This window comes from Myxine glutinosa, chromosome 10 (genome assembly GCF_964187855.1).
Source record: "Myxine glutinosa chromosome 10, kmMyxGlut1.1, whole genome shotgun sequence".
In the NCBI taxonomy this organism is placed as follows: domain Eukaryota; kingdom Metazoa; phylum Chordata; class Myxini; order Myxiniformes; family Myxinidae; genus Myxine; species Myxine glutinosa.
In genome coordinates this window covers 88,668,112-88,687,067 of record NC_136270.1, presented here as the reverse complement: position 1 = coordinate 88,687,067, position 18,956 = coordinate 88,668,112, and the positions used below count along the sequence as shown (strand labels likewise).

Here is an 18,956-nt window from a genome sequence, read left to right as displayed (position 1 = left end):
TCGTATATCGACAACCCTATCCCTCAATGGGATCCCATCAAATAAAATACCTGAAGCAACACAATATGTTGATGCAGTGGCATGTGACGCTGTTGGAAAGGCAGCCATGATAGACCACTGCAACCTTTGCTATTGCCATTTGGAGATGGCACAAGATCGAACTCCATTGTTATAGCTTGTCTACTCTTATGCAGCTCTCAGCACAATTAGCATGTGGACAATGACCTCAAAATTACTTCATGAGGCCAGGGTACCAAATTAGCAAAATGGATTATTTATACATCAAAAGTAAATTTGCAACTAGATGTACCCATGCATTACCTTTTGGAGCCGAAATTACACCAGGTGCAAACACATGGGCTCCGCGCATCACAGCATAGCCACAACCCGCACCAACAATCACCTCTTGTGCAGCTGGTCGAACCTCTTGTCTGCACACCAAAGGACAAAGGACAAAGGACAAAATACCCTCAAAATATTTCAGCAAAAAAAACCAAATAATACATTGTCAATTGTACCCAAATTCAGACCATTATTGGTATCAATAGTAATCATACTCATCACATATAGTGCTTTCAGAAAGTATTCACATCCCTTGACTTTTTCACATTTTGTTGTGTTACAGCCTGAATTAAAAATTGGTTAAATTGAGATTTTTGTCACTGATCTACACATATAATGTGTAGTCATTTGTCAAAGTGGAATTTTTTTGGGGGGAATTTTTTTTTTTATAGAACAAAAAAGGCAATTAGTGTGTGAATACACTGTAAATGCTGCAATTCTTTTGAAGCCAAGTAATTCAGGCTCATGATGGTGAAGAGTTGAGCATGCCAGATGAGCATATTGTTGCGGTTTTGAGAACCCACACAGGTAACATCATTAAAGGTTAAAGGTTGCACCCCATAGTTAGGCCACATGCAACACGTAGGTCACCTTAGAACATTAGTTATTTCTTAGTATATGTGAGATATGGCCATTTCCAATAGTTGCATCTGCATTGTATAAAACAAATAAGAGTAGGCCCCGTTCATTTTGCAGCCCTCCCTCCAATCGACTCCATTGAGCACTATCCAGTCTGCACCCCATTGCACCTCACAGTTTGTTACGCGTTGGGCCGGCAGCGTTAGCTGCCAGTTGCTCGCTCAAACCAGCCAAATGCCACGAGGTAAGGCCCGAAAAGGGGGCGGAACGCCAGGGTGGGGGTGTGGCCACGCCAGGCAGCCATCAAGGGCGGAGCCGGTAAGACCCCAACAACCAATCATGGCGAAAGCGACATCGCCTGACGGGGTGTGGCTAGAGATTCCAGAGGGTTCACTGGGCGTGGCAATAAAACCCTTTGCGCGAGGCCCCCACCTAAGTTACGAGACGGGAGAGACGCTTGCGAGTTATGATGGGAGAGGCGCTTGGGTTGTGAACGAGTTATGAGCCGGGGTCCTCTGTTGAACGAGTTATGAGAAGGGAGAGGCAGGCGCTCGAGTATTGAGAAGGACTTGCACGATTGCGTTTTACCAAGAGAACTTACGTGCTATTGAAAGACTGTCCAAGGACTCGCGTGCATACGGCAGTGCCAAAGAATTGGGAAAGGCGCTTTTGTGACATCATTGTGGCAGTGGCGCATTGTACCGAGCGATACCGGGAGCGCGTATAAAGGCGCCGGTACAACTATTACGTACGCAGTATAATCGCCAGCTTACCGATCCCCCCCAGTGTAATTGTCCGATCCGCGCCACCGACACGCGGCGATCTTGCCTGCCGTCGACCATCACCATCGGCTTCGTGGTACGAGTCGGGGACCGGAGCGAGCTGTGGACGCCATCGGTGGACCCTCAACCCGACCATCTACAACCCCGTGTGAGTCTGAGTCTGAGCCTGAGTCTGAGTGCGAACGGGCCCGTGTCCAGGGATAAGTATAAGACTGTATAAGGCTGCCCTGTGTATCTGCTTCTTCCTCTTCCCTGTACATTGCTTTTCTTCCTCTTCTTTGTACAAAGTGTGTACTTCTCGTCCTTCCCATACAATTGTAAATAAATTCCTTGTTAATCCTGTTTTTCCTCTTAATTCGACCGTCTTAGTGATTTCTCCATTGGGTAAGCGTGGCACGATTAAGAACCGCTCCAATCGGATTAGTTCCCGTTAACGGCCCGAATCGCGGCTCGCTTCGCTCGGCGTGTCCACTAACGCCATGATTCGGGTGGGGTTATTTCCTTGCTTCACGGCCGGTGTTAGTACTTAGGTAATAAGACTAATTCGGCTTACAACCCGATTTAACACCGACCGGAAGGAACGTGATAGCCCCGAGATCGCGTCGGCTAGTAACAAGACAAGGGGATCAATCCCCCCTTGATAAGGGGGAGGCCGACGTTAGAGAGCCGCAACAATATCATAGACCTCTTCTATCACAAAGCAGGCTGAATGGAATTTGCTTAGGGACTGGTCAAGATTAGTATCGGAAAACTTTGACCCTCAATTGAGGAGGTCCGTTTGTATTCAGATGTGTTCTTCTTCTTCCGTATGCTCAAAATAACGAAAACAATTTAAAAAAAATACAAAATGAAAAATGCTGTGCAGGGGACGGGATAACTCATAGTAGAACTGTCATAGACATATTGAATCATTTTAGACACAGTGTTGGCTACCATATTGTTACGTTTGTGGGGGGTAGGGATACCTTAGTCCAAGTAGCGTGTATAGATTAGTGTGCTCTGACTGTCGTGAAGAAGAAGAAACCTCGATGTATCATAAGTAGAGAATTTGTGTAGACCGGATGTCGGGTAAGCTTGTATCTTCGTCGCCATCAAAGGGGTGTGGCTTGTTAATTAGCGAGGGATTGAGGGTAATTAATTCCTTGTTTGTAATTGCCTCTGTAATCTTTTCCTGTGTTCCTTATGACACCACACTCCAGACACCTAGCAAGAAATCGGACATTAACCAGACTAATTAAAAACCAACCAGAAGCCAGGCATCGGGCACTACCGTGGATAACACCGACTTGGTGAGCAGACAGGCACAGGCAGGGTCATGAGCCATGCCCCGAAGAGCAGTGATTGGTCAGTGATTTGATTGCTACAAGGACTGGTAAGATGGGACTATGGGATTGGCACGGATGGGAAGCAGGCACGGATGACGTCAGAGCCACGCGGCGCGCGTACAAAATAGGTGGAATGGCGGACATTTCTATTCTCGTTTTGGGTCTGGTGGTGGACGGTCGTGTGCGGACGTCTTCTCGCTTCTTCTGATTCTGGATCCAATAGCAAATGGTCGCATTTTGGCTCTCAGCATCGACGTCCTCTTGCCCTTCTCGTTTTGGAACTGGTGGTGAACGGTTGTGTGCCGACATCTTCTATTATCTCTTAGGTCCGGACTTTGTTGGTGAACGGTCGCGAAAAGCTTTTTCTCGGCATCGACATTTTATCTCTCTCAGCATCGATGTCCTTCTCGCTCCTTCTGATTTTGGATCCCACCGCGAACAGTTTTGCATTTTTGCTCTCTTGCGCAAAAAGGATTCATCGCGAACGGCCGTGTTCTGAGATCTTGTTAGTGGTCGTGAGGAGGTGGAACTGCGGATGGAGAGCTGCGGTTTCCGTGCAGAGATTGTGAGGGCAAGCATGGCTGGAGGAGCGAGCTGCACGCCTGCTCGTTCGCTTTGCGCGGGAGACCTACTTCACGCCAACGAACGTGCGTTTCCCGCCAAGGCCTCAAACGATCTTTGACGATTCCTGACGAGATACACCAGCCGATTTGAGCTAAGCGCCCACAAATAACACGTATTACTTTCAGTTATTTTATCCCATTGTTTGTATTCGGGTCTGTATGGGGTAGCTCCCATTTAGGAATATAGTTTCATTTATTGTGCATTTTTCTTTGTTACCGGCATTTTCTTTAATATATCCGGTATTTTTGTACATTTTACTTTCGTGTTGTTCGAGTTCATTTATCCAGGTTTGAAGACTGCCGGTGGGATCCGTGAAGGTAAGCGCTCTTTGGTCTCTTCCCCCCAACGCGTATTCTCAGGTATATTTTGACTGAACCCCTCGAAGTGTTAAGCTCGTTTGGTCATCTGTGTCACCCTGCGGTGTTCACCACACAGGGTAGTCACACGACAATATTGTTTAAAGTATACAGACAGTTGACAGAATAAGTTCCGGATAAGGGATTTGCAACTCCAGATGGCCTAATACAGCAACCAGGGCTGTTTATGGCAAAAACATGGAGACACGGAGACTGAAGACTTGTAGTGCAGGTTCATGTACAACCCTACAGGGAATGACTGTAAGCTTCAGAAAGATAGTGACCAGATTTAATGGCTTGAGGAGGATTTGATACCGATCATATGACCATTGATGAAGCAGAGGAAGAACCAAAATACAGCTTTCCATCTGACATTCAGAGTGTGACCGTGATGAATATTGCGTCATTGAACTATCAATATAAATTTATCTGAATCAATGGTATACTACAATATTAAATAAGGAAATTTTCTGTAAGTGTTTAGGTATGGTGTGTGTGTGTTCGTCTGAAAATAATAGAAAAGAAACAATGGGCTGGGCCAATCTCCACCAAAGTTTGCATACGTGTTGGTGTACAGTGATACTCCCAGGTGGTATATGCTGGTGACCTTGGGTGTACCAAGATGGGCACAAATAAAAAAGAAAAGAAAGAAAATAATTAATCGGCTTACGATTTTCGCCTGCATACTTGCCACACTGCAAGTGGTTTACTAGCCCCTGCTGCAGACAGGGGGGATTATTAGTCATAGCACAAAATGATGGCAATTATTAGCCATGACACTAAATATATTTGCACCATCTACCCCTCACTATCACCCAAGGCTACTCCTGAAGGGAGCGGATGTTTCTATTATTTTTATATTTAATTGTATACAATATCAAGGCTAGTGTAAGAGCTAACATTAATCACAAAAAAAACACACGGACACATAAAAAACACAAATAAAGGGAGCGGGAGACAAGATGGGGAGAGAGAGAGGGAAGCACACAAGTACAACAGTAGAGAACAGGGACATCGGGACATCTGTGGGAGGGAGAGGGCTTGGGGGGAAGAGGCATGGGAAGGGAGGGGAGTATAAAACACATGGCCACTGCTAGGACTTCAAGGAAAGAAGTCGGTATTTCAAAAAAGTGGATCTGGGGTGTAATTAATGGGGGTAGAAAAGATCAAGGTTTTGTATGGGGGACGATAAGAGATGGTGGTGAACAGCTGTTTTAAAGACCTGGAGGATGGAGTGGGATTGAAGAGAGTGAGGGGGTTTGTTCCAGAGGCGGGAGAAAAGAGGAATGAAAGAGTGAAGGTGAGCAGAGAGTTTTGATTTTGGCAGTTTCACCAGAAGAGGGTTGCTGGCAGATCTTGTGCGACCTGTAGGAATATTTGGGGGACAGAGCACAGACAGAGCTGGGGGAGCTAGGCCGGAGAGGAGTCGGTTGAAGAAAGAAAGCCCACCAACCTGCCTGCGGTGAGTGAGTGAAAGGCCCTCGGAATTAGCTTCATCGCGGGAAATTCCAATGATTCTGAAAGCTTTGGTTTCATCAGCGTGAAGCAAAGCTAGGTGTGAGGCAGGAGCACTGGCCCAGAGTGGAGAGAAGTATTCCATTGAGCTGCGGATGAAAGCTTTGTATGTGGTGAGGAGCTCAAGTGTGCCAAGGAAGGACTTCACTCGACGGAAGATGCCCAGTTGGCGACTGGCTTTGGAGGCCAGCTTGGAAATGTGATTTTACCAGGAAAGATCATGGCAGATAGTGAGGCCCAAAAGCTTGAGTGACAGAACTTCTTCGAGAGGATTGTTGAGAAAACCTTTGGTGGCGGAGGTAACTATAACGGCACTGAGTTGAGGGTATATCACCGCCAGGCTGAATAGTTTACGTTTTGTATGGGCCAGATCTGGATTCGGACCTGAATCAAAATCTAATCGGCTTGTTCTTGTCACTTACCCAACTCAACCACCAAGTTTTGTCCAAAGTCATGAACAACTTTTTGAAATATCATCCTGTATATCCTTTTTGGCCCTATCACACATTGGTGAAGAATCACTTAATAATTTAAAAAGTCTCTGATCCAGATTCAAATCTTCCCCAAAATTGAATCAATTCTTCCTCATCACACACCCAACATGTCCACCAAGTTTTGTCCGAATCCATCAACAACTTTTTTGCGATATCGTGCTCTATATCATGTTTTTCCTATCTTTCAATGGTGACGAATCACTTAAAAATGCTTAGATCCCCATCCGGATCTTTACCAAAATCTAATCATTTTGTCGATGCCATATCCCCAACCTCTCAACCAAATTTTGTTGGAATCCATCAATAACATTTTGAGATGACCTGTTCACAAACAGACAGACAAACAGACAAACAAACAATAAGGCATCAGGCGGTATGACAAAAATTGAGAGAACCAATAATTGATTGATTAATTGATTGTGTAATTAAAATAAATAAATAATAATCACAAAATATTTAATTTCTTAATGAATTGGCCAATACCATACCTAAACCACCACTGTTTCATCCGAATATGTAACTTTTTGAAAAGTAATTAATTAATTTATCGAAAATAAAATAATTAATCCATTAATCAATAAATCAAAAATACACTTTATAGACAAATTATTTGATCACCGTCTTGTCCAAATATCAGCTTCCTAGCTCAAAAGGTGCCCGAGATATTCTCCAGATGAGAAAAAGTGGGAAGTGGCAAGAGGAAGGCGGGAGTATGGGGAGGGGGGCAGGGGGGGAGAGGAACAAATGAGTGGAGGTGAGCAGTGATTCTTGATTTTGGGAGTTTCACCAGAAGGGGGTTACTGGTAGACAGCATACGCCCTGCAGAAACCTGGAGTGGGGGAGAGGGGGACGGGGAAGGGGACAAAGCAGCAATAGGGCAGAGGGTGCAAGACCAGAACGGAGGTGGTAGAAGACAGGGACCACCAATCCGTCTGTGATGTGAAAGTGAGAGGCCCAGAGCCATACCCATTGATTGTCCTGTCAGGAACAAAAAAAACCATCAAACCTAATGTCCTAAAAAAAGTTAATCCTCCCCTGCCTCCTCTCTTAGCTTGTATAAGTATATAAAACTTCTAGGTAAGCGAGTTACTTCTAGGTAAACTTCTTCTAGGTAAACAGGCATTCCAATTTAAACCTGTCCCTCGTCCTCTTAATTGATAAAATGCATTATCATGACAACAAACTCCGATGTATTGTTAATGAGATAGAAATAGTTCAGTTATTTGATGAATCTTAACAATACTATGCTGTAGTATAAGAATCTTGTAGAAAAAGGATTAATTATATTATTAACCCTTTGAGTACGGGATTTATTTATGATAAAAATACCCCCGGCACGGGATTAATTTGGCATTTTGGTACGGGAATGCAACCACGTACTGACGATCTATTTAAAGGTGTAGTCGATGACGTGTAGCAACGTCATCCGGGCACAAAACTTTTTCACGGGTTGCGGCACTGGACGTCATCCGTACTCAAAGGGTTAAGGATGCGCATATATATATATATTACATTTAAAGGAATTTAAGAGTATAACTCAGACTCCGGTTGACTCAAGAGTTGCCTTTGTGATGGAAAGACATACATATCTCTCATTTGCAGTCCTGTGTAAATACTAATAAATAAATAGATCATGTATAGTTGATTGGGGCTAGGTAGTCCTGTTTGTGATTTTAACCATATTTACCTATTATTAAATGAATTTTTGATCATCCATATTTTAAATGCATGAGTTAAGCATTTGTGAGATATATGAAGTACTCATTTTTATACCTGTTTAGTAATAATAACAGGAAAATTGTTGATATATAAGTTAAGATAGTGATTTAGTTCCTCGTTGACTTGTATTACGAGGACCACATAATTTTAAATTGTCAAATAATGAATCAGAAGGTTAGAGATATCTGAGCTGTTAAACATCTGGTGTTTTGTCATTATAAACAAACCCAAAATTGTAAAGGACTGACTTTATTTTCTTCTCAAAATGTCAACCTGAGAGCACGTTAAAAGCTATTTATAGTCCTGTTTTAAATATACATCTGATTTTGGACCTTATGTCTTTGTGATATATATGAAAATATAATCTTTGAATGTTTTAAAGGAAAACAGCAAACTGTTGAATATGAAGCTGTAATAAGATAAACATGATCAGTTAGAGCATGGTAACTTAATGTTAAGGTGTACTCACTCTACCTGTTTCAGAGTGTGTTGAGAGCAGATTCAGATATGGCTGAATGCATTATCTGAATCTGAAAGAGACCAGCTCACATTTAAAGAAATTAAGTGATAACTGCTTTGGGAAGAGCTATGAGTAGTAAATCTGGCCAAAGACGGGGTTAATTTTGGCATACACCTCCCTCCGAAGTATGGCAAAAGTACCAGCCTCTGGAAGATTTGGAGAAATTATGTTCACCATCACCACGGGGAACTCATGTGACCATTAGTCTGAACCACACTGTTATGCATGAGCTAAAAGTGACCACCTGCTTCAGTTTAGTGCCTGGAACATCCGGTCGCTGCAGCAGCCAAATGGGAATTTATGTCAACAGTCAAGGGCGTTTCTCCCATTGGCATGACAACATGTTACCTGCAACTCCTACCGGATGCTTGGACTGGATGTCATTACTCCATCGACTGCCAAGGAACCAAGTCCTGAATGGGACTGCTGACCAGTGTGGGGTTGTAAGCGGATGTCCTTGCCTTTTCTACACTGGGCCTCCATGACTCCGCTGGTTGTTTCTGGCATGGGCTATGGACCACTTGGACACAATGGTCCGAACGTCTCCATCGATGTACTTTCCATCTCAAGCCCACATCTGTCATCGTTTGGATGATCAAACAACATCTCATCTGCACTCTGCCCACTAACGCTGTGTGAAAAGGCAGATCAACTGCAACTGGATGACAGCCTTGGTCAAGATCTACTAAGGCTCACTGCAAGAGTGGCAATGATGCTACGTACGGAGCAGGGTCATTTTATGATATTGCCCACCTCCTACGCACAATAGTGTAGGTGTTACCAAGACGCCAGAAGGAGGTGGTCCACACTTGATTTTAGACCACATAAGTGATCGGTCTCTTTCTCAAACAGAGTTCCAGCATTCACTTTGCAGCAAAGCATCCTGGAATCATAATTGCCAAATGGTGCAGGTTTTGAACATCGAATCATGCTGACAGTATCGCTCAGATAATGGTGAAACGGAAAAAGGAAATAAAGTGATATAACCTTTATTTTGAACTGGAAAATTTGTATGAGGTATGAGGTGAAGATTGTTCGCAGAGATACTTGTGCTGCTAACTGATGTTAAAGCAATACATATCTGATGGAGTAGCGTGTGGTACGCCTTCTGTTGGCACAACATCTACCAGTCATTGCAGACAACCTCATATGGCCGTATAATCAACAGTGACTCACTTGAATGCAATAAAACTGAACTGTCAACAACGGATGGATTCAACGAACAAGAAAACGCCTATTGATGACCAGATCTTCTCATGCGGATGTTGCATGCCTTAGGTAAACGAGAAATTGGACTATAGTGGGGATTTCCGCCATTATAGCACCAAAATTATTGGCTATAATGGCGAGTTCCACCACTTTAGCACCCACGGTGGTGAAGAGTTCAGCAAGCCAGCTCAAGCTCAGTATCTAACAAGTTCGACAAAGCATTTCACAGGCCTCTGTAATCCCCACTATAGGCTGAATGGAATTTGCTTAGTGACTGGTCAAGTGCAGCATCATAAAACCTTCCCACTCTATTGAAATGCTCCTGGATTTCCACTCTTTCATGAGACTCGTTCTTGTGCAGCAAAAAAGGAAAAAAAAAAAACAAAAAAACAAGCAAATTCAATATGTCATAGCAATTGTTCCTTACGACGTGACAATGGAAAAGATTGGTCTCAACTCTCAAGCTTTGCAAACATGGAGATATAGTATAACTGGCTGTTTAACCACACTTTGGATAAGCATAAAATTTGGTGATAATTTTAACATTTTCAACCCTGAGCTCCTTGGACTTTTGGCTCCTCACCATGGGATCCCTGGAGAAAAATACTGAAAAGTTGAAATTTGTTTTATATTGGTTTTCTATGTGCAGAAATGTTTTTCTCGCCCTGTAATTACAAATACATGATATTTTGAATCATAGACTGTCTTACTTTCATCTTTTTGAGTTTATTGCCAAAAGCTTGGTGTTGGCTTAGCGGTTAGGGTGCAGGCTTGGGATCCTAGGATCCTGGGTTCGAATCCCGGTCGATCGCTGAATTAGTGCCAGGGGGGTTGACTCAGCCTGTCATCCTTCCGAGGTCGGCAAATTTGAGTACCAGCTTGTTGGGATGAATGATCACGGTGTGTACCCCAGTTTAGAATAGGTACACCGTATCCCTGCGCATTGTAAGAGCGTGACCAAGGGTTGGCGTCAGGAAGGGCATCCGGCCATAAAATCATTGCCTCAAACAGGGAACCATGATTGTCATGGGGCCCGCAAGGCTAACCCCCGCTCTTGCGGGGAAAATGGCCTTAAAAACGATCATTCATATTCATTCACTCTACTTTGGGGTGCTGCCAGTAAAACCAGCAGCTATTGCGTGGTTTTCCGATGAATAAGAATTCCATCAAAGCCACACTCGCACTCGCACTTCCTGGGCAATTAGCGGTGACGCAGATCAAAGATTAGGTGTAATATAACGGAGACCCTAATTTCTCAGGAGGTTGGTCATGGTATGTTTGTAAACAAGAAAAAAATAGCCTTAGACCATGTATAAATGAGCTCCATTACGAGCCTTAGACCATGAAAATAAATAAAAAAGAAAGATGTCGTGCATAGCATGATATTGCGAAATCCCTAAAATAAGTTGTTGACCTATGATGACCTCAAAAAGAATTGGTGCTTGAATTCAGTGACCTGGTATGCAAATCCTCTTAAATTTTCAAGTCAATCAGATGAAAATTGAGGATTTTAGAAATTCGGCCTATGTTGACCTTTTGGCCTATGTTGACCTCAAAAATAGTTGGGGGTTGAATTAAGTGACCAGATATGCAAATCCTCTTCAAATTTCAAGTTAATTGGATGAAATTTGAGAATTTTAGAAATCAGGCCTATGTTGACCTTTTGGCCTTTGTTGACGGTTGAATTCAGTGACCATATATGCAAATCCTCTAAAAATGTTGATCATTCGGATGAAAATTGAGGATTTTAGAAATTGGGCCTATGTTGACCTCAAAAATAGTTGGTGATTGAATTCAGTGACCAGATATGCAAATCCTATTCAGATTCAAAGTTAATTGGATGCAAATTGAAGATTTTAGAAAGTTGACAAAGTTGATGACCTTTGGCCTCTGTTGACCTATTGACCTTTTGCCCCCAAAAAGAATAGGCTTCTTGCTTATGACCAACGCAATCGTTTGGTGAAGTTTTGTGAAAATCGGTTGAAAATTGTGACCTGTAGATGACTGACAGACAGACAAACAGACAGAATAACACACAAGACCAACCAATATACATGATCAAAAATATTCGATTTTCGCAAGTAAAATTTTTTCCCCAAGGCTTGCTTGTTTGTGGTGGCCGGTCAGAGTATATGGATGTTTGAATGGCAGCTGGTAAACCGACACTAGGGTTCAAAGGGTTAATAAATTATGTTACATTATGTACTTAATAGACGTACTCACATTTTACTATGCTGAGAAGAGGGAGATAGAGGGGGGGGGGGGGGGGTGCGGTGAGGGGGGGGAGGGCGGGGTGCGGTGAGGGGGGGAGGAATGGGGTGAGGGGGAGGGGTGGGGTGAGGGGGTGGGGTGGTGTGGGGGGGGGGGGGGTAACGGGGCAGAGGTAGTAGAAAGTAAGCAAGTATAGACTTTCAAAATATAAAGAGTTATCGCACTGTGGTCACAAACTGTGACAAATTCTGTTAACGGGCCGATTGAAAAACGTGCATTTAATGCGCTATTAAATAATTAACTCGACACTGCTCATCCATAATCAACCTGCCCCACGGTTATATCAGACTGAGCTAATCCGTCACACGTTCATGGATTGATTAACGCCGATATGGGGCCATTCAAAAATTATATAACGCTATTTTTTAGTAATTTGAATAACTTAACGCTTCATCGTGTAACGTAACGTAACGCTTGATTACAGTGTGTTCTGATGCACCTGCATTCTGAGTGCGTTCCGACGGGCTTGACCAACCCTTTACCAGATTACAAACCCGGGCAGTGTATTAATCAGCAGAGGCCTAGGGGCCTAATGTGTTCGGCCCACTCGAAAACCATGATGGCGGCGGCCATATCATTTCGTCTCTGTGCTATGCTGGGTGGAGTTAAGAGATATATGTGGGTGTAGTCCGGGTGCTGTTCTACCAATGGGTGCACATTTCAAAAATCAACCCCCAACAACAACAACAACACCACAACTCCATTGTAGACCTGCAACATGTCACAGGTAAAAACAAGACCAAAAGTTTAACAGTGGCGTAGCCGGGCTTGTAAAATATTATAAACCACAAACACATATTATTAGCTTTTCAAACAGTCACTAATGCTGTTTATAACATTAAACAAAGAAATTTGGAGGAATCTCGACATCCACGAGGTACGTTTTACTTGCAGAATTGAGCGAAGATCCACTGTAATCTATATGCCCCACAAGGTTTGGAGGTGTGCTCATTTACCAAGCAGCTAGCTAGCACTTGCCAAGCCAGCCGTTCCTTAACGGTTTTGAATGCAGGGCTTGCTCGAATGCTTAAAGAACTTGGTGATCTCTCCACAAGAAACTTGGTAAATGAACACACACCCAATGTTCTTGAGACCCGACCATACATCGACTGTAATCTATATACCCCAAAGAGGAATGGCCCTTTCTGCAGCTCCCATAGTGAGTGTTACAGGTGTTAGCTTGTGTTGATAACACTGCCCAGTGTACTGTGCACATGTACTTCCGGAGTCACCTCTGGGCCGGGAGTGCCGGACGTGGAACATGGATTGCTCGAACTACTAACGGCTCCGTGTCCTTTTATACGAGCGTCTGAAACATGGTGACAGAAGTGGCTTGATGCAAGTTACCCCATAACGGACTCCTTCAAGCACCACCGCGTGTACAAAAGTGAGTGAATAACTGTGATCTCCCGCCGCAACGTGCTGTGCTGAAACGCCTCGGGCATAGGCCTTGATCAACATGGCTGCCAACATTCCACCCCCGGACACGATGAAAATGAGTGGTGACTGGAGCAGTAATTGGGACAATTTTAGAGCAGAATTTGAGGATTATCTACTCACAACCGGTCTGAATGAGAAGCCAGAGGAAGTGCAAGCGGCAACTGAGAATGGTGATGGGCAGCGAATGTCGTCATATTTATAAGCACAACTTGCATCTCACAGCCGAGCAGGAGAAAGACGTGTCGGCCATACTAATTGCGTTGGAGACGTACTTCAAGCCGGCAAGAAACGTGATTTTTGAACGATACATGTTCGGCAGCTGTAAGCAAGAAGAGGGAGAATCGATTGACAATTTTGTTATGCGTCTCAGAGAGAAAGCGGCATCTTGTGAATATGGCTTATTGAAGGACGAGCTGATTAGAGACAAAATCGTTCTCGGCATTGCTAATGAGAGTACACGCCGTCGCCTCCTGAGGGAACGGGATTTAACCCTGAACACAGCCATCGAGACATGCCGGGCAGCGGAGCTCACGGACATGCGGATGAAAACAATGGAGCAGGCAAAGCCACTGATCGACAGTGTCAATGTCACAGCGAGGCAACAGTGCAGCAGGACCGGCCCTCCAAAAACGACAAGGCAAAACGACCCCCCCTCCCAGCATGTCGACAGACGACCGGGCTACATGTAAATACTGTGGCAATGCACACAGACGAGGACGATAACACTGTCCAGCCTATGGTAAGGCATGCAGGTTATGTGGCACGGCTAATCACTTTGCCAAAGTATGCTTTAAGAGCACGAGAAGGCCTGCAGCAGGGCAGCTGCACAAGGTGGAAAATACTGAATCTGAAGAGGAAGATGATAACAGTGGCAATTTCATTTACACAAGGGAGTGCATCGGTGCTTTGAGGTCGAGACGGAAAAAATGGTTCATCACACTACAACTGCATACCAAGTTACAGCAATGCCAGCTTGACTCTGGGGCAACGTGCAACGTAATGAGCTGTAAAGACAAGATGAATCTCGCACCGAAAGCGCGACTCTTACCAAGTAACACGAGACTGAAGTTGTATTCTGGCGAGTTGTTGAAGTCACTGGGACTTTTCAAGACAAAGTGTGTAATACGTGGACGAACACACAAGCTTGAGTTTGAAATTGTGGAGGTCAGTCAGAAACCCCTGTTGTCAGGCTCCACATGTGAACGCTTGGGACTGATGCACTTCACTGTCCCTGCTGAACTGCACAAAATGGAGCACCACCTAACTGGGCCTTTGACCAAACAACAGCTCATAAGCATGTACAACGATGTTTTCAATGGGCCAATAGTCAGTTCCAGGAGAAATACATTTTGAACTGGACGCCAAAATCCGTCCAGTCCAGTGCTCTCCACGCAATGTACCCGTGGCCATGAAGTCCGCCGTGAAGGCACAGCTGGACAGACATGAGGCAGATGGGCACATTACCACTGTGACCGATCCGACAGACTGGATAAGTAACATGGTCAGAGTAAAAAAGCCTGAGAAGCTGAGAATTTGCATAGATCCAAAGTTTTTGAACCAAGCACTGCGAAGATCTCACTACCTCATGCCAACACTTGAAGATGTCTTATACAAATTACCAAAGGCACGGGTATTCACACTGGTAGATGCACGTGATGCCTTTTTACAATGCAAGCTAGACGAGAAGAGCAGTTACATGACAACATTTTGGACTCCCTGGGGCAGGAAACGGTGGCTCAAACTGCCTTTTGGAGTCTCCGTAGCACCAGAGGTGTACCAACGCAAGCAGCATGAGCTATTGGCTGGGCTAGATGGAGTAGAGCCCATTGCAGATGACATCCTCATTGTTGGCTGCGGGGATACAGATGACGAGGCAGATAATGACCATGATGCAAAGTTACTGGCGCTGATGGACCGCTGCAGGCACGTTAAACTAAGACTTGGCCTGAAGAAGCTGCAGTTCAAGGTAGCAAAGGTGCGTTTCCATGGACATGTACTGTCTTCAAATGGCCTGACGGCTGATCCTGAAAAGGTGAGAGCCATTCTGGAAATGTCACACCCACAGGTGGGAAGGCGGTCCAGCGTTTCATTGGCTTTGTGACCTACCTTGCCAAATTCATGCCACACCTTTCTGAGGTTTGTGAGCCATTGAGGAGACTGCTGGACAAGGATGCGATATGGCATTGGCTACCGAAACACGATGCTGCAGTGCAGGAAATAAAGCGCCTGGTCACCATGATGCCTGTATTGAGGTACTATGACATCTCAAAGCCAATCACTATACAAAGTGACTCAAGCCAAAATGGACTGGGGTGCTGTCTCATGCAAGAGGGACAACCGGTTGCATTTGCATCAAGGGCGCTAACGCTGACGGAACAAAACTATGCACAAATCGAAAAAGAATGCCTGAGCATAGTGTTTGCCTGTCAACGCTTCCATCACTATCTGTATGGCCGGGAAGTGATCACGGCAGAGACTGATCACAAGCCGCTCATTGCCATTTTCAGCAAGCCTCTCCGAAGCGCACCTAAGCGACTCCAGAGCATGCTGCTCACACTCCAGAACTACAGCCTCAGGGTTGTGTACAAGCCTGGGCCTAAAATGTATATCAGCGACATGCTCAGCAGGGCAACAGCAGCGGTCAGTACTTCCAATGTGGAACATGAGCGACACACAGTTTGTAGCATGCAGCAGGAGCAGTATGATGTGGAGCAGATCAATAGGGTAGATTACCTGAACGTCACTGATCGACGCCTGCTTCAGATCAGACAGCACACAGACAGAGACGAATACCTGCAAGCACTAAAAGCTGTTGTCTTGGCCGGGTGGCCTGACCAGAGAGAGGAGACATCTCTTGCTGTTAGAGATTATTGGCTATGCAGAGATGAAATCAGTGTGCAGAATGGTGTGCTGTTGAAAGGTCAGAGAGTTATCATACCGAAGTCTTTGCGCCCAGAGATGCTGGCACGAATCCACTCCAGCCACATTGGAGGGGAAGCATGCTACAGGCAAGCACGCGATACTCTCTTCTGGCCAAACATGCAAGCAGAGATCAAAGACTTTGTCAGTAAATGTTCCGTGTGCAATGAATATGCACATGAGCAGCAAAAGGAGACGATGATGTCGCACGAGTTGCCCACACGGCCCTGGCAGATCATCAGCATGGACTTATTCAAGTACTTTGGGAAAGACTTCCTTCTGATGGTTGATCACTATTCTGACTTCTGGGAAATTGAGCTGCTCCCAGACCTGTCTGCTGAGACAACAATCCGGCGATGCAAGGCACAATTCGCACGTCACGGTCAACCGGACCGTGTAATCTCTGACAATGGGCCTCAATTTGCAGGCGAGCAATTTAGACGCTTTACCATCGAATGGGAATTCGAGCATCTCACATCCTCTCCACGACACCCAAAAGCCAATGGCAAAGCTGAGTCTGCCGTCAAAATCGTAAAGAACCTGTGCAAGAAAGCTACATGTGATGGCAATGACCCCTGGAAGGCCATACTCCAGTGGAGGAACACACCAACTGAGGGCATGGACAGCAGCCCAGCGCAGCGCTTGATGTCAAGAAGGCTGAAAACACCTTTACCTGTGACCGACAAGTTGCTCGAGCCTTGTGTGGTGCCAGGTGTTTTGGAGAAACTGCGTCAAAAAAAAGCAGATATCCAAGCTCGGCTATGACAGGTCAGCCAGAGACTTACCTGAACTAAAAGTTGGTGAGTGCATCCGTATGAAACCACTGCCTGGAGACCGAACTGGTCGCTGGAAAATAGGAACCTGCGTGCAACAGGTTGCCCCACGCTCCTATCTCGTGGATGTGGAGGGTGCCCTGTATCGCCGCAATCGCGTGGACCTGAGAGTAGCTGAGTCAGCACCACCTCCCTGTTATGGACAGCCCTCAGATTTGCTAGCAGAGGAAAGGCACAACCAGAGCATCACAAGACCGGATGTGCAAAGTGAAGACAAAACTTCCATTGAGCCTGAGGGCTGCAATGCTAAGAAGAATTTGGTGAGAGTGAGCACACCAGCAGGGAGGACCTGCAGCACACCCTCAACACCGGCGATGGTCAAAGAGCCTCTCTCACACAGGAGCCCTGTTTTCTCCCGCAGTGGAAGACTGTCAAAACCCCCAAACAGACTTGATCTGTGAACTGTTACAAGTAACAGCAAGGACATTTAGTTATTGATTTGATGTCATTGATTGGTGGAAATGTTCAGCTCCTGGCATAATCCTATGTTATAATTTAGCCAGAATATTGTTATGTTGTGATACCAGTTTACATCTCTTTTCGAAATTTTGGTAGAATAGATTGCATCACATGATATTAGTAATGTTAAAAAAGGGAGATGTTACAGGTGTTAGCTTGTGTTGATAACACCGCCCAGTGTACTGTGCACATGTACTTCCGGAGTCACCTCCGGGCCGGGAGTGCCGGACGCGGAACATGGATTGCTCGAACTACTAACGGCTCCGTGTCCTTTTATACGAGCGTCTGAAACAGTGAGCGGGTGTAGGCCTACTTGTAAATTTAAATATCGATCGGTGGAGCAGCCATCATAATGACATCATAGACGTAATGACGTAACGGACACAAAACTGCCGCTTCTTTAATAAGCAGAACATGATATATTTTAACTTCCAGTAAGTTTGCAGTCACTACGAAGGGATTAATGTTACGATTCGATTTACTATAATATTAACATTACATTATCATTATTTCGAAAATGATATTACTATCAAAAAGCCGAGGTTAATTCCTTACTTCCTCGGTTATTAATATTAGTGCCGAACAATGCTCATCATTGATCATGAACCATACACCGCTTCAATTCATTAACCTTCCATTCATGACATTGGGATTAAATTAAGTGTTATGGTTATATTTACTATATTATTATTATTACTAGTGGGGTCACCCGTGGGAATCCCACGGGCATGGACGTGTGACATTTGGACATCTTCATTTAGTTGCTGCAAATTCAATTTTACAAAATGGTTACAGGCACTTTATCAGATCCACAATATGATGTAATCTACACAATATATTTACTTCTGATAACATGTGAATGCATGTGCTTGCACACACGCACACACACACACACACACACACACACACACACACACACACACACACACACACACACACACACACACACACACACACACACACACACACACACACACACGTCTTTTGGGTGGTGTATAAGAACATCACATAACACCTATCTCTCCCGGGAAAACCAATGTTACTCTTTTCGTTGCAGAATACAAAATGACGTTTTTTAAATCAAAGATTTCAAATAATCTTCTTTAAATTGTACGTGCACACGTGAAATGAAAACGTGAACCTTTACTTCCGGATAATAATGTTGAATGAAATAAGAACGAAGAAATATATGTCGGCATCAATGTTGATGTTTTTGTGACGACTGTCTTCAAACGTAAAAGTAATATATCTTAATGGAAAAGAAAAAGCGAATTTTTAATATATGTCGACATTTTCCCCGTCTGTTATTTTAGGCGGTGTATGATACATTGTGGCGCGATTTTTAAAAATATATCTCTGCATTTTCCCGTGTGTGCATGAATGTTCTCAATTATTGCTGAGTCTAAAACCATCGATACAAATTAAATCAGATGGTGAGTTAGATTGGAGATAAAGGCGTGAGAGAGACTCAATGGCCTTGAAATTACAGGCCTAGGAGAATTCATTTCATTCTATAAACAGAAACTTTCATCGAATTTTCTTACCATTTTTTTTCCACCGAGTCTAAAA

General features: G+C 44.4%; 1 protein-coding gene across 3 annotated transcripts in view; it reads right to left on the bottom strand.

Moving 5' to 3' along the window:
• NSUN6 (NOP2/Sun RNA methyltransferase 6) overlaps nt 1-18,956 on the bottom strand; it is an 81,056-nt gene that overhangs the window by 45,566 nt on the left and 16,534 nt on the right. For all 3 annotated transcript variants that reach the window (XM_068126583.2, XM_068126581.2, XM_068126582.2), the window contains exon 4: nt 322-431. In XM_068126583.2, the coding sequence (XP_067982684.1) occupies nt 322-431 (110 nt within the window). The remainder of the gene's footprint in view (nt 1-321; nt 432-18,956) is intronic.